At 37.5% G+C, this 15,312-nt stretch overlaps 1 protein-coding gene and 1 non-coding gene across 2 annotated transcripts in view; both read right to left on the bottom strand.

The window, feature by feature from the left end:
* Positions 1-15,312, bottom strand: part of LOC136029634 (nephrin-like) — a 225,769-nt gene that overhangs the window by 202,544 nt on the left and 7,913 nt on the right. The window contains exon 2 of the mRNA XM_065708135.1: positions 6,049-6,178. Within this exon, the coding sequence (XP_065564207.1) occupies positions 6,049-6,178 (130 nt within the window). The remainder of the gene's footprint in view (positions 1-6,048; positions 6,179-15,312) is intronic.
* LOC136029781 (small nucleolar RNA U3) lies at positions 8,003-8,207 on the bottom strand. Its single transcript, XR_010618108.1, has one exon. It is a non-coding gene; the product is annotated as a small nucleolar RNA U3 (small nucleolar RNA).

Raw genomic sequence — 15,312 nt, 5'->3', positions numbered from 1 at the left:
CACTAATACAACTACTACTACTACTACTACTACTACTACTACTACTACTACTGCTACTACTACTACTACTACTACTACTAAAACTACTACTACTACTACTACTTCTTCTACTACTACTGCTACTACTACTGCTTCTACTACTACGATACTAAAACCACGTTTATTATTCCTACTGATTCTACTAGTACTACTGCTATTCCTTCTACTACTAGTACTAAGACAAAGGGTATTAGAGTGAAAGTTTCAGAGAATGTTGAGGGGGGTGTTGAACTAAACCAACCTGAATATCAAAGAAGGTTGTCAAAAGTTCGCATCAGTAACTTCTCAGGAACGGCGTCTCAGAGTAGTATTCTTTAATAGATATTACGACGACTAAGGCCACTATTCTTTTCTTCTTTAGTAGTTTAGTACCGTAGGCATTTCTGGCAGGTGTTTTACTAGCCCGAGCTAGATTTTCATATTACCCCGATGGTCTTGATAGGGGGTGTATCCCACTTAATATGAGTACCTGCTCAAAATTTCTAACGGGTATTTTTATACAATAGAACAAACTTTCTATGGAAATTTAAAGTTTTTTCTTGTGTTTACATGGATACAATTGCCTGTTGGGACTAGATACTTGCAAGGTAAGTGATATCATTGAGCAAATTCACTTTGAATTTGTTCAGGGAAACCGAGGACACGCAGCAAGATTTGTATTTGGACAAACGTCGATCCAAGTTAAAAACATTTATTATTTCATTCGTGTTCATGATGCCAAGTCTAGTACAGCACTGTAGTTGGGGGTGATTTTCCAGTAGGTTTCAAAATAAGCTAGTGAGACTAATGCAATACTCTCTGTTAGTGGCTCAACAATGGTGCAGACTATTCGTTTAGTGCCTATTCAGACTATACTCATAACCTGAGTGCCAGACAAGTCAAATACAGTGATACCATGTGTTTTTTAGAATATTGAATCAGTTATTCCCTTTTTGAATAGTTCCGATTGTTGATTTAGGGATAGCATTGTGAACTAGTACAGGGTTCTGTTGGCTTTATGGAAGAATAGATTGTATAGTGGGATTCCATTTACTTAAGAAACAACAGAAAAAAGTCCAAACATTTCAAATTTCTGTTAGGAACTTTTCCATGATCCCATGTCACAAACGCCAAAGCAAGTATTGAAGGAATTCGTCGTTGATAAATGAAGAGTCGGTCTATGTGTGTGAGCCTGTGGCAACATGTTATTTATTGGTGAAAGTATGCGGAACGAGTAGTTTGATATTATGTCAATTTGCTCTCAATTCTTCAATTGCCGAAGCAGCAGAACTCATTACCTGTTGTGTTTTTACATTAAGTTTGCCGAGAGAAGAGAGACTTTGCATGAGGTGCATCAGCAACTGCCTTTCCCAAAATGAAACTCATTGGAGCGAGTGTTAATTTTAAGGCCATATTAACATAAGGCCATATTAACATTAGCTAGAAAACAATGGAATATACTAAATGTTTAATTTTAAGGCCATATTAACATTAGCTAGAAACCAATGGAATATACTAAATGTTTCATGATCTATATTCCAACCAAATACAATTTTTTAGTTTTCACCTCTCTAAGCGCATTCGTAGTCCCATTTTCAAGCATATATTCGCATCCATTGACCGAAACTCTCAATATCCCATAGGACATTGGAGTAATCAGCATAAACTGTATGTAGATTGTATAGTTTTATAGATTTTTAATAGTGCTCACAAATGTTCCACTTACGTGGAAACTGACTTCCCTAAACAAATTATGCAATATACAATTTTATAGGATAATCCTTCGGCAAGGTTTGACATTTCATTGTTAGATTTCTTGACTACCACAAACAAACCTATAAACTTGGAAGACAAATCCGAAAAATAGTCTTCATAGGAAGAAGTTTGAAATGAGTGGGATTCCTTTTGCGGTAGATTTTCCATCTCTCTCTCTCTCTCTCTCTCTCTCTCTCTCTCTCTCTCTCTCTCTCTCTCTCTCTCTCTCTCTCTCTCTCTCTTGTTTCTTTTGTTTCCTCTTGCTCTTGTTCTGCGGTAACAATAGTGATGTCTTTCGTTTCTGTTCCAAGTAGAGACTGAGGAGTGATAAGGTATATCTCAAACTCTTTGAATCTTTCCCGCTTAGTCGAAACTTCAATCACTCGCCGAGGGATTCTACACCGGATCTGAAATTTTTCGAAACACTTTCTTTAGAGTCTTTGACAGAGCTCCAATCGAGTAGTGTTTAAAAAAAAAATCAACGAAAGCCAGCACAATCTATTTCTTAGCCCATGGTAGTGCAGAGCAAAATGACCTTACAAACCAAATGCCTATACAATAGCAGGGCATTGCCAAGCAACCTTTGTACTTCACCTTCCACGAACCAGATCTAAGAGTTATCAGAGTCTAAGAGCAGCAGCATAACAATCAACATCAGGAAAAACGAATGCAGTTTTTTATTAGCCATCTTGAATGAATCATAACTGACATATAATCACAGCCAAACCGATCTTTTCACAAAATATATTTAGTCTTGAGAATACAACCAACAAGGGCAACTTCATACTTTCCCTTAAATTTGATGGTGGGGAAACGTTCAGTCCAAAAGTCGCCTTCCTTTATTCAAATCCATATAGGCGTACAGAGGGTCGGAGACACTGGACATAAATGTTAAATAGAAATCATCAGCCGTTACCTTTGTCTTCAACTGCTACCAACGAAACAAAATCGAAGTTGTATCCTAGCCAACGACCTAGAAACTGTCTCTTGCCCTTGTGAGTTCTACTATTTAATGTCTTTGTAATCTAATAGATTCCTTTATTGGTTTTGACTCTTTGAAGTTCATAGTTATCTAATCCAACAAGAATTTCTTCACCTTTGGTATCTTATAAGTGATATGTCACAGGTTTAGCGTCCAGGACTTTGACACTTTAAAAAGCTCTGTGGATTATAATTAGTTTGCATTTTCAAAAGCGTTAGTAGTTCAATTAACTCGAACTGCATCACCGACAGGGAATTTAGTTTTTACCCTACTTTCATTTAAACACTTTTTAAGAAAAATATCAAGTGTATTATAATTGTTGCCTCGACGAGCCTCAAGAGTACTAGGTCCGGATAGTGAGCTATAGGGGTGTTACTCGTGAATTTACATTACTTTATTCAGATTATAAATAAAATTAGCAGTGTTTTTCAATGCAAAATATCTCGAAATTAAAACCAGCTGAAGGTCATCCCCCACCACCCCAAGGGGCCATGGTGGCGGCGAATGAAATTTTGTAAAACAATTTTTTTTTCTTTTACTTGAAAGCAGCATAGTTTAAAAATAAAAATAAAAATCATACAAAAATAAATATAAAACAATAGCTTTATCCTTTGACACAAAAAAACACTGATTAAAGAAGAAAATGAAATAGACTAAAAAATGGACCTGCTACTATTACGAAGAAAATCGAGATTTTAATAGAACATGGTAGTTCCCTCCCACTATAAGAAACCTGCGGAGATCATGATATAGTATGTAAGGGTGACTGAGAGCCAGTCACTCAGGTTCTATACTATGGTCAAAGAGTCTGTTCTATTTTTGGGAAGAAGAAGGGCCAGGTTCATTTTTGAGGAAGTGTATGGAATCAATAAACTAAAGGAAATCGTTGTTTGGGGCGAAGCCTCAGAAAAATGGATAAATAATAAATTTGCTATCAAAGAAAGGTTTGGGAGGTATAAGAGACTTGAAAAGTTCCTGATGATGTGCATGGATAATTGAGAAAGGTTTTAGAATATCAGGGATGTGGTTCCCTGTTAATTAGGTTGTTATACCTTAGTGCCGATCTATTTTTCCATGGATGAGCGATTGTTTTTGTATTATTTTGTTTTGTTCCATTAAAAATGATCATGTTGTAACTGAACCCCATACAAATTTACGCATGCAACAAAGCCCTCGTGCATCTGACCCAGGTCAAATCCGGTGTACCTGAACCCCGTTTAACTCAATCCCTATGCAAATCGCCCTTCTTGTAACTGAACCCTTGTGCAACTAAACTCTTGTGCAGCTGAATCTCGATGCAACTCAGTCCTCTTCAACTAAAAGCTCATACAACCCAATTTCCTTGCAATTTAACCCTCATTTTACTGAACTCCATACAACTGCGCCCTTGAGGAACTGAGCCTGCATTTAACTGAATCCTCGTCCAACTCAGGAACCATTCAGCTACAACCACAGGCAATTTAACATCCCTGCCATTGAACCCTCGTTTGAAGAAAAACTAGTCGTTAATGCTGATTAAGGAATGAAAGATATTGTTTAAATTCTTCTTAATAATAGAAGTTTATTGCGGAAACAAGTGTATGGTAATTTCTAAAAAGAGCTGGAAACACTGGTAAGTCTCCTATTTTCTGTTTTATGTCTGCAGTACTAATAGGGAATTGAATATCTTAGAGAGCTGCCTAAGGCCGTTTGAAAGCTATTATTTACATTTACGTGCTTCTTATAGTTTTTTTCATGAAAACACTACATCACAGGATTCCTTGTGGTACCAAAATGCTACTTTAATATCATTTCTGGGTTGTAATGGCTTAAAACCACAAAAGGTCTACCACTGAAATTCCTATGATCGAAAACTCTTCAACCGTTGTTTAAAACCTCCCTCTGGAATTCTCCATTTCTCAAACAGAAGAAAACCGTTCTGAAAAAAACCACAAAGTGAAAAATTCATTCAAATACAAAGCTGATTCGTTAATTTTACATACTAATTATTTTCATTTCAACACAAAAATTAATCTCAAAACAAATTTTTGGGAATTATGAAGAAATGCTTGATATCTGGACATGTACTCTTTTTCTTTTTTTCTTCTCCAGCACTATAGGTCACTGTAGAATTGTAGGGGTGTTGAAATGGGTAATCATCCCCGGTTGTCAGAATTAGTGCTTTATTTCTTCCACCCCTATTCATGTGTGATTTTATGTAAAAATAACCCAAACAACGTGCATTTAAGTGACTTCAAAAGTTAAAGTGAAATAGCTTAGGGAACTGGGTATAAAAATCTTTGTTTTCACTTGCCTCTTGGCAAATCTTTATTCGAGCACTAATTAAAAAGATCACAGTTTGCAACAAAACCATAAAATACTTAATTGGGCAGCACTTTTTGCAATAGACCCATTCCTGAAAGTTTCTTTCAATTTGGAAAAGTTCGGGACGGGAGTCACACAAACGGGTCAAATGAATTAGAAACTGTGAACGAAGCGAAAAGCGTATTTTGAACTTCTAATCAGCAGTAGTTCAAACTTATTTTTAGACCTTGGGCTGAGTTGAGTCAAACAAGGCTTGATCTAAACGGAGTTGATTCAAACGGCGTTTAATTTCAACGGGGACTCGGTGGAACGATGGTTCAGTTAAATAACGTTGAGTTGCACAGAAATTCAGTTAAAACTAAGCTCGATTAAACGGGGCAGAGTTACACATGAGTTGAGGTGCAGAGGAGTACATTTAGACAGGGGTTCAGTAGCAAGAAAGTTCAGTTGCATCAGGGTTCAATTGAATGAGGGTTCAGTTGTACAAGGGTGCAGTTGCATGAGGGCTCAGTTAAATAGGGTTAAACGGGAATTGAGGTACACGGGGATCACGTTAAAAAGGTTTCAGCTACTCGAGGGTTCAGTTTTATGGGCGTTTTAGTTAAATGGGGTCAATTCGCACGAGGTTCTAGTTAAATGGGATTCACTTCCACTTAGGGTCAGACGCACGAGGGCTCCGTTTCACGAGCTGGGCTGCATGAGGCTCAGTTACACGCAAACAATTTTTTGCCACGACCCTCAAGTTTCTGTGTCAATGGATTTTATCCTATACATGTTATTTTGATTTAGCTCGTGTTTCTGTTAATATGTGTAAGCAGAGTTAATGTAATTTTCCTTACAAGTTCTCTACTTCCAGGAGAAGCCCACATTTGCTTTTTTGGAATTTTCTTCTTTTACCGACTTTTCTTTCATTTGTATTTGAGCTGTAAACCTAGACCTTACTTTGTGGTTTTCAGTAGAAATGCTTGCTTAAATGTTATGCCACCTACCTCAGAAATGGAGTTTTGTGTGGTTCCTTGTACCATAAAATAAGCTGAGGCTTCAATTGAGCCTGTTGAGCAGGAGAGCAAGGCAGTTTAACTGTTGTTCCAGCTATTGCGAAAGCATCAAAAATGGGATCTGAAAAATATTTTAATCACTATCAGAATGAAAATTTTGGAATAAGTCGTGCATAGAACCAAACAGACCTAGAGTCGGATGAGCTCGGCGTTAATCCTGCGAGTTATGGCATGACCAAAAAATATTAGAGATATTGGTAAGCTAACCTTGGTAAACTAAACATGTGGTCGATTTTTTTTTCAAAATATGTTTTATTAATTGTAACCGTTTACGGGATAGTCTTTAGGGTAGAATATATTAGTTTAGAATATATTTGGCTAGAAATAGTTTGATATTAGCTTTAGATAGTATTACTTTTGAATAGAGCCATGTACACTCAATTTTACTATATTTTTTTCCTTGACCACTTCATATAAAAGGTTTTGTTGTCAAAACTTGGGAGTGACTCATTAGAAATACAAAGTTATAGTTCACTTTTAAGACCAACAGTTATAAGAGAGCAACCAGTCCTTGTTCAGTCTTTTTTGTGCTATGCAGTCCCCAAAACTCCCCAGGGTATTGGATAAAAAAATTTAGGTAGCCATTTTGTTCAGAACCATAAAAAAGCTTAACAATTGTTCCTTCGAAATAGATATCACCCCTGCATCCCAAAGGACAATGGCCTTAATTATTTAAATTACCCATTGCTTCAAGGATATTGGAAAAGGTGGTCTTGTTTGATATAATGGTTCTCTGATTAGCTAGAAACTCTTAGGGATTGTCAATTAGGTCAAGGCTCACATAATTTTCTGCAGGTATACACAGGAAACGACTCAGGAAACTTCAAGGTAGTACCTGAGAACAAAAGACAAGGAGCATAAGGATTTCAAACTGTGCGTTGGGAGAGGGAATACATTTTATTAGTCTCCGATGAAGCTACACACTTTAATACCATAAGCCACTGTAAGATTTGGAATATATTCAAAGTTTAGCAGCGAAGTAAAGTAAAAAATCTTTTTGTTGCCAAATTATCAAACAGTCTTATCAGCAGTAACTTGAAATTGGCTTCAGAAATCAATTTGAATCTTTTCAAGAGTTGGGAGGTCAAGTTGAAATCTTTAGGGATGCTGAGGGACCAAGTTGATCTTTAATTTTGATTTTGAATTTTGAGATAATTGTCGATCTTAGATTTTCCTTTGGGAAGGGGTAGATGTAATTCTACTTTAGGTCCATCGAATAAAGATTAAAGGAGCGCTCTTTTTTCTCCTGTGTAGTTATCAATCTAAGTGCCATCCAAATCATTTGCAGGTACAAACAGGATTTATAAACCATGTTACAAGTGACGCTTTTGTTCGCTATTACGACTATGCATATTCAGGTTATCAAAACATCATATATACAATAACTTTGGAAGGGGATTTGGAGGGGCTGCAACTGGAAATTTTAGCTAGTGTATGGAGGAGGTTAAGGAGAGTTCAAATTTTGTGGAGGGTAAGGAAGCGGTGATAATTTTATGTCTCTGCACTCTAAAAGAAATTATTTTAGACTCAACAAAATACTTTATAATGTTTATCAACAAAAAATTTGGAAATTCAACATATGAAAATCGTTGGAATTTAATATTTAAGGCCTCTTGAAATTCACTAATCATTACTGAATTTCCAAATTATTAAAAAAATGTTGGATTTACAGACCCAAAATGATAATTCAATTTGTCGAAGAAAAATTCTGTTTAATTTCAAGATTCTTATTGGATCTCTAATTTTTTTCAGAAGTTGAAATTTAGATTTCAATTAGATTTCAAATTGAATCATTAACTGTGGCAACCTTGATTAATAGACAATGAATATCAAATGTGTTTCATCCATAGAAATTAGAAATATCACAGAGATTAACACTTCCAAGACTACTTGGATTACGTTTATCTCATCCAAACTGGATACAATAGCAACTTTGAACGGTCATCATTTGATAATTTCTTATTTAAGCCAGAACCGATCCTTCTCCCGCTCAGAGATAGATGTTCACACTCATCATTGTAGTTTGTATAAGCGTCGGTTTCCGAGTGGAACCGAAACAATCATATAACCACAGCAGAGAGAATATACAGTAGCGGCTTCTTTTCTCAAAACATGGCACATACTTCATACCGAGCGTAAGGACTCTGAGTCGTGTCGTCGCAGCCTAGTTCAGTTGCTGATAAAACAAGAGCTCATATGGCACTTGTGACGAGGCGAGAAGAGCTAAGACCCAAGAGATCATATGATATGAGCTCTAACAAAATTTTATGAATCAATAGATTGATTTAAAAAGGAAAATAAGAGGCTTAATGCCGGTCAGGATTTAAAATAAGAGCTGTGAGTCACGAAGTCCTTCTAAAAATCAAAATTCATTAAGATCCGATCACCCACTCGTAAGTTATAAATGCCTAATTTTTTCTGATTTTTCCTCTCCCTTTAGCCCCCCAGATGGTCGAATCTAGGAAAACGACTTTATCAAGTCAAATTGTGCAGCTCCCTGACACGCCTATCAATTTTCATCGTCCTAGCACGTCCAGAAGCACCAAACTCGCCAAATCACTGAACCCCTCCCCCCAACTCCCCCAAAGAGAGCGAATCTAGTACGATTCTGTCAATCAAGTATCAAGGACATTTGTTTATTCTATCCACCAAGCTTCATCCCGATTCCTACACTCCAAGTGTTTTTCCCAGATTTCCCCCTCCAACTCCCCCCAATGTCAAACGATCTGGTTGGGATTTGAGATAAGAGCTCTGACACATGAATTCTTTCTATAAATCAAATTTCATTAAGATCCGATCATCGATTCGTAGGATAAAAATATCCCAATTTTCACGTTTTCAGATCCAGTCAGGATTTAAAATAAGAGCTTTGAGACGCGATACCTTTCTAAGTATCAAATTTCATTGAGATCCGATCACCCGTTCGTGAGCTAAAAATACCTCATTTTTTCTAATTTTTCAGAATTAGCCCCTCCCCCAACTACCCCAGAGAGAGCGGATCCGTTCCGGTTATGTCAATCTTGTATCTAGGACTTGTGCTTATTTTTCCCACAAGTTTCATCCCAATCCCTCCACTCTAACTGTTTTCCAAGTTTTAGGTTCCCCCTCCCAACTCCCCCAATGTCACCAGATCCTGTCAGGATTTAAAATAAGAGCTCTGAGACACGATATCTTTCTAAATATAAATTTTCATTGAGATCCGATCACCCTTTCGTAAGTTAAAAATACCTCATTTTTTCTAATTTTTCAGAAATACCCCCCCCCCACCAAATACCCCAAAGAGAGCGGATACATTCCGTTTATGTCAATCATGTATCTAGGACTTGTGTTCATTTTTCCCACCAAGTTTCATGCCGATCCCTCCACTCTAAGCGTTTTCCAAGATTTTAGGTTTCCCCCTCCCAAATCCCCCCAAAGTCACCAGATCCAGACGGGATTTAAAATAAGAGCTCTAAGACATGATATCTTTCTAAACATCAAATTTCATTGAGATCCAATCACCCGTTCGTAAGTTAAAAATGCGTCATTTTTTTTAATTTTTTAGAAGTGCCCTCCCCCCCAACTACCCCAAAGAGAGCGGATCCGTTTCGATTATGTCAATCATGTATCTGGGACTTGTGCTTATTTTTCCCATCAAGTTTCATCCCGATCCCTCACTCTAAGTGTTTTCCAAGATTTTAGGTTTCCCCCCTCCAACTCCCCCCAATGTCATCAGATCCGGTCGAGATTTGAAATTAGAGCTCTGAGGTACAATATCATTCCAAACTAACAACTTTCATAAGGATCCCATCACCCTCTCATAAGTTAAAATTACTTCATTTTTCTATTTTTTCCGAATTAACCGGCCCCCCAGTCTCCCCCCGGATGGTCAAATCGGAAAAATGACTATTTCTAATATAATCTGGTCCGGTCCCTGATACGCTTGCCAAATTTCACCGTCCTAGCTTACCTGGAAGTGCCTAAAGTAGCAAAACCGGGACCGACAGACAGACCGACAGAATTTGCGATTGCTATATGTCATTTGGTTAATACCAAGTGCCATAAAAACAAGAGCTAAGAGCTCATATGGCACTTGTGACGAGGCGAGAAGAGCTAAGAGCCAAGAGATCATATGGTATGAGCTCTAACAAAATTTTATGAATCAATAGATTGAAAAACAAGTGTTTTTTCCAAGATTTCCCTCTCCAACTCCCAACCAACTTCTCCCACCAACCTCTCCAACCCCCCATTGCACTTCCTGGCTGAAGGGCCAAGAAACGGAGATCAGCACCGCCGGTAAGGACTGTTAAGTCTAATGCCGTATCCTTTACCTTTACCTTTACCTTACTCCCACCAATGTCAAAAGATCTGGTAGGGACTTGAAATAAGAGCTCTGAGACATGAATTCCTTCTAAAAATCAAATTTCATTAAGATCCGATCATCTATTCGTAAGATAAAAATTCCCCAATTTTCACGTTTTCCAAGAATTCCGGTTTCCCCCTCCAACTCCCCCCAATGTCAAAGGATCTGGTCAGGATTTAAAATTAAATTTTTAAAGCACAAGATCTTTCCAAATATCAAATTTCATTAAGATCTGGTCACCCTTTCGTAAGTTACAAATACCTCAATTTTCAAAATTACCCCCCCCCCCAATTCCACCAAAGAGAGCAAATCCGGTCCGGTTATGTCAGTCACGTATCTTAGACAGGTTTCTATTCTTCCCATCCAGTTTCATCCGGATCTCACCGCTTTAGATATTTTCTAAGATTTCCGGTCCCCCCAACTGCCCCCCCCCCAATTACGCTTGATCCGGTTGAGATTTAAAATAAGAGATCTGAGTTAAAAGGTCCTTCTAAATATGAAGTTTCATGAAGATCTGATCACTCCTTCGTAAGTTAAAAATATGTAATTTTTTCTTATTTTTCAGAATTAACCCCTCCCCCAATAAAGCGAATCCGTTACAATTATGTAAATCTCGTATGTAAGACTTCTGCTTATTTTCCCCACCAAAATTCATCCCGATCCCTCCAATCTAAGCGTTTGACATGATTTTAAGTTCCCCCAGCCCGAACTTCCCCCAATGTCACCAGATCCGGTCAGGATTTAAAATAAGAGCTTCGAGACACGATATCCTTCTAAATATTAAATTTCATTGAGATCCGATCACCCGTTCGTAAGTTCAAAATACCTCATTTTTCTAATTTTTCAGAAATCCTCCCCCCCCCCCCCCACAAATACTCCAAAGAGAGCGGATACATTCCGATTATGTCAATAACTCCCCCCAATGTCACCAGATCCGGTCGGGATTTAAAATAAGAGCTCTGAGACACGATATCCTTCTAAATATCAAATTTGATTGAGATCTGATCACCCGTTCGTAAGTTAAAAATACCTCATTTTTTCTAATTTTTCAGAAATACCCCCCCCTCAAATACTCCAAAGAGAGCGGATCCATTCTGTTTATGTCAATCATGTATCTAGGACTTGTGTTTATTTTTCCCACCAGGTTTCATCCCGATCCCTTCACTCTAAGTGTTTTCCAAGTTTTAGGTTTCCCCTTCCCAAATCCCTCCAATGTCACCAGATCCGGTCGGGATTTAAAATAAGAGCTCTAAGACATGATATCCTTCTAAACATCAAATTTCATTGAGATCCGATCACCCGTTCGTAAGTTAAAAATACCTAATTTTCAGAAATACCCCCCCCAAATACCCCAAAGAGAGCGGATCCATTCCGTTTATGTCAATCATGTATCTAGGACTTGTGATTATTTTTCCCGCCAAGTTTCATCCCGATCCCTCCACTCTAAGTGTTTTCCAAGTTTTCGGTTTCCCCCTTTCAAATCCCCCCAATGTCACCAGATCCGGTCGGGATTTAAAATAAGAGCTCTAAGACATGATATCCTTCTAAACATCAAATTTCATTGAGATCCGATCACCCGTTCGTAAGTTAAAAATACCTCATTTTTTCTAATTTTTCAGAATTGCCCCCCCCCCAACTACCCCAAAGAGAGCGGATCCGTTCCGATTATGTCAATCATATACCTTGGACTTGTGCTTATTTTTTCTATCAATTTCATCCCGATCCCTCCACTCTAAGTGTTTTCCAAGATTTTTGGTTTCCCTCCTGCAACTCCCCCCAATATCATCAGATCCGGTCGAGATTTGAAATAAGAGCTCTGAGGCACAATATCATTCCAAACGACAAATTTCATTAAGATCCCATCACCCTCTCATAAGTTTAAAATACTTCATTTTTCTATTTTTTCCGAATTAACCGGTCCCCCACTCTCCCCCCGGATGGCTAAATCGGGAAAACGACTATTTCTAATTTAATCTGGTCCGGTCCCTGATAGGTTTGAAAAATTTCACCGTCCTAGCTTACATGGAAGTGCCTAAAGTAGCAAAACCGGGACCGACAGACAGACCGACAGAATTTGCGATTGCTATATGTCACTTGGTTAATACCAAGTGCCATAAAAACAAGAGCTAAGAGCTCATATGGCACTTGTGACGAGGCGAGAAGAGCTAAGAGCCAAGAGATCATATGGTATGAGCTCTAACAAAATTTTATGAATCAATAGATTGATTTAAAAAGGAAAATAAGAGGCTTAATGCCGGTCAGGATTTAAAATAAGAGCTCTGAGTCACGATGTCCTTCTAAATATCAAAATTCATTAAGATCCGATCACCCACTCGTAAGTTATAAATACCTAATTTTTCCTCTCCCTTTAGCCCCCCAGATGGTTGAATCTGGGAAAACAACTTTATCAAGTCAAATTGTGCAGCTCCCTGACACGCCTACCAATTTTCACCGTCCTAGCACGTCCAGAAGCACCAAACTCGCCAAATCACTGACCCCCCCCCCCAACTCCCCCAAAGAGAGCGAATCTAGTACGATTCTGTCAATCACGTATCAAGGACATTTGTTTATTCTATCCACCAAGCTTCTTCCCGATTCGTCCACTCCAAGATCTGATCACTCCTTCGTAAGTTAAAAATACGTCATTTTTTCTTATTTTTCAGAATTAACCCCCCCCCAATAAAGCGAATCCGTTATAATTATGTAAATCACGTATGTAAGACTTCTGCTTATTTTTCCCACCAAGTTTCATCCCGATCCCTCCAATCTAAGCGTTTTCCATGATTTTAGGTTCCCCCACCCCAAACTTTCCCCAATGTCACCAGATCGGGTAAGGATTTAAAATAAGAACTTCGAGACACGATATCCTTCTAAATATCAAATTTCATTGAGATCCGATCACCCGTTCGTAAGTTAAAAATACCTCATTTTTTCTAATTTTTCAGAATTAACCCCCCCAACTACTCCAAAGAGAGCGGATCCGTTCCGATTATGTCAATAATGTATCTGGGACTTGTGCTTATTTTTCCCATCAAGTTTCATCCCGATCCTTCCACTCTAAGTGTTTTCCAAGATTTTAGGTTTCCCCCTCCAACTCCCTCCAATGTCATCAGATCCGGTCGGGATTTAAATAAGAGCTCTGAGACACAATATCATTCCAAACATCAAATTTCATTAAGATCCCATCACCCGCGCTTAAGTTAAAAATACTTCATTTTTTCTATTTGTCCCGAATTAACCGGCCCCCACTCCCCCCCAGTTCGTCAAATCGGGAAAACGACTATTTCTAATTTAATCTGGTCCCGTCCCTGATACGCTGGCCAAATTTCATCGTCCTAGCTTACCTGGAAGTGCCTAAAGTAGCAAAACCGGGACCGACAGACAGACAGACCGACAGACAGACCGACAGATTTTGCGATTGCTATATGTCACTTGGTTAATACCAATATGAATGCGGAATATGAATCTTGTGTGGCTTTAAATCTGTGTACATATTTCGATGGAGAGTATACCCTTTGTCGCTAGTGTATATTCTCTCTATTGTGTATGCAACAGTACAGAAATGATTTTTACAGGTCCTGTCTAATAAGATCTTACAGTGACACCATTCATCTTGTATTTATTTAAAAATGGCTAAAAAAGATTACATGGTTCTGAAATATTGACTATAAGCTTAAAAATATTTGAGCAGAAAATTCTAAGTGAGCGCTGTATAGACAAGTAAATTCAACGCTTTTCACAGTAAAAATATATTTTTATTTCCCAATTTTTCTATTAAATTCTAATATTTTATTTGAATTACTATCAAACGCATTACTTTAAATTATACAAAAGTCAAACTTAATATGATATTGAAAAATCCAATCTAAGCCAAACCGTTTTGATCAATAACATTTATTTACCTTGAGATTTACATTTTTGAAATGAAAAGAACGCACATCTAAATAATTTCATTAATTTTATAGTAATATAGACACAAATTACAATTTCAACCAAAAAATGAGTTTTTGACTGGTCCAGCAAAATTTTTTTTTAGAAATCATTTTTTTTTTACAGCGTTATCCGCCTTCATGTTTTTAAGCTCCTGTTGGAATTATAGCCTATTCTGAGTGTAGCATATTTCCCTTGTCAAATACTGGGGCCCCCCTAAAAAAAAACTATCAACCATAAAATTGCCCCTAGAATAATTCTTCCCAGGCAAATTCCCCCGACTCTGCAGATAAATATCCGGAAAATTTCGACCACACGTAAAATTGAGGAACCAAAGGGAAATTAAGACAAATAATTGGAATGAAGAAACTTCTTCGGTTTTGGAATATTAACCTATATTCAAAAATACAGGTAGAGCATATCGTGTGAAATCAAACAGTTCGTGAACTGCAAGTAAAGGGTGGCTTTAGCCAGTAGCGATTAAAATTCTAAAGACAGAGTTTTGACACCAATTACTACATCAAAGGAATTCGCTTTTGATATTGACTCTAAATTTTTTAAATTTGCTACTTTTAGTGTTACAGATCATATGCTACGAGCTTGCGAAAATTTACCTGATTTAAAAAATGAACAATCTTATTGAAATTCATGTCATATGATTCGACTTATTTTAGAACCCTAGTGTGTAGGTTTCAAGTGCATTTCTAAAAAAAATTTGAAATTTTTATTTTTTCTCAGAAGTAAGATGATGGATGTGTATTTATTTGTTTTTGTTTATTCCAAGGCTGATCGTTCCAAACTGATGATACTAAAACATTGGGAGTTAGATGACTCAAACGGGTCTAAAAACTAATACAGCTATTATAAAGTGACTGAAAATATTGTGCCACGGAAAAGTGGGGCTTTCTGCTATTTTGCAGCAC

The sequence above is a fragment of the Artemia franciscana genome, chromosome 7, assembly GCF_032884065.1.
Source record: "Artemia franciscana chromosome 7, ASM3288406v1, whole genome shotgun sequence".
Lineage (NCBI taxonomy): Eukaryota > Metazoa > Arthropoda > Branchiopoda > Anostraca > Artemiidae > Artemia > Artemia franciscana.
This window is presented reverse-complemented; position numbering and strand designations above follow the sequence as displayed.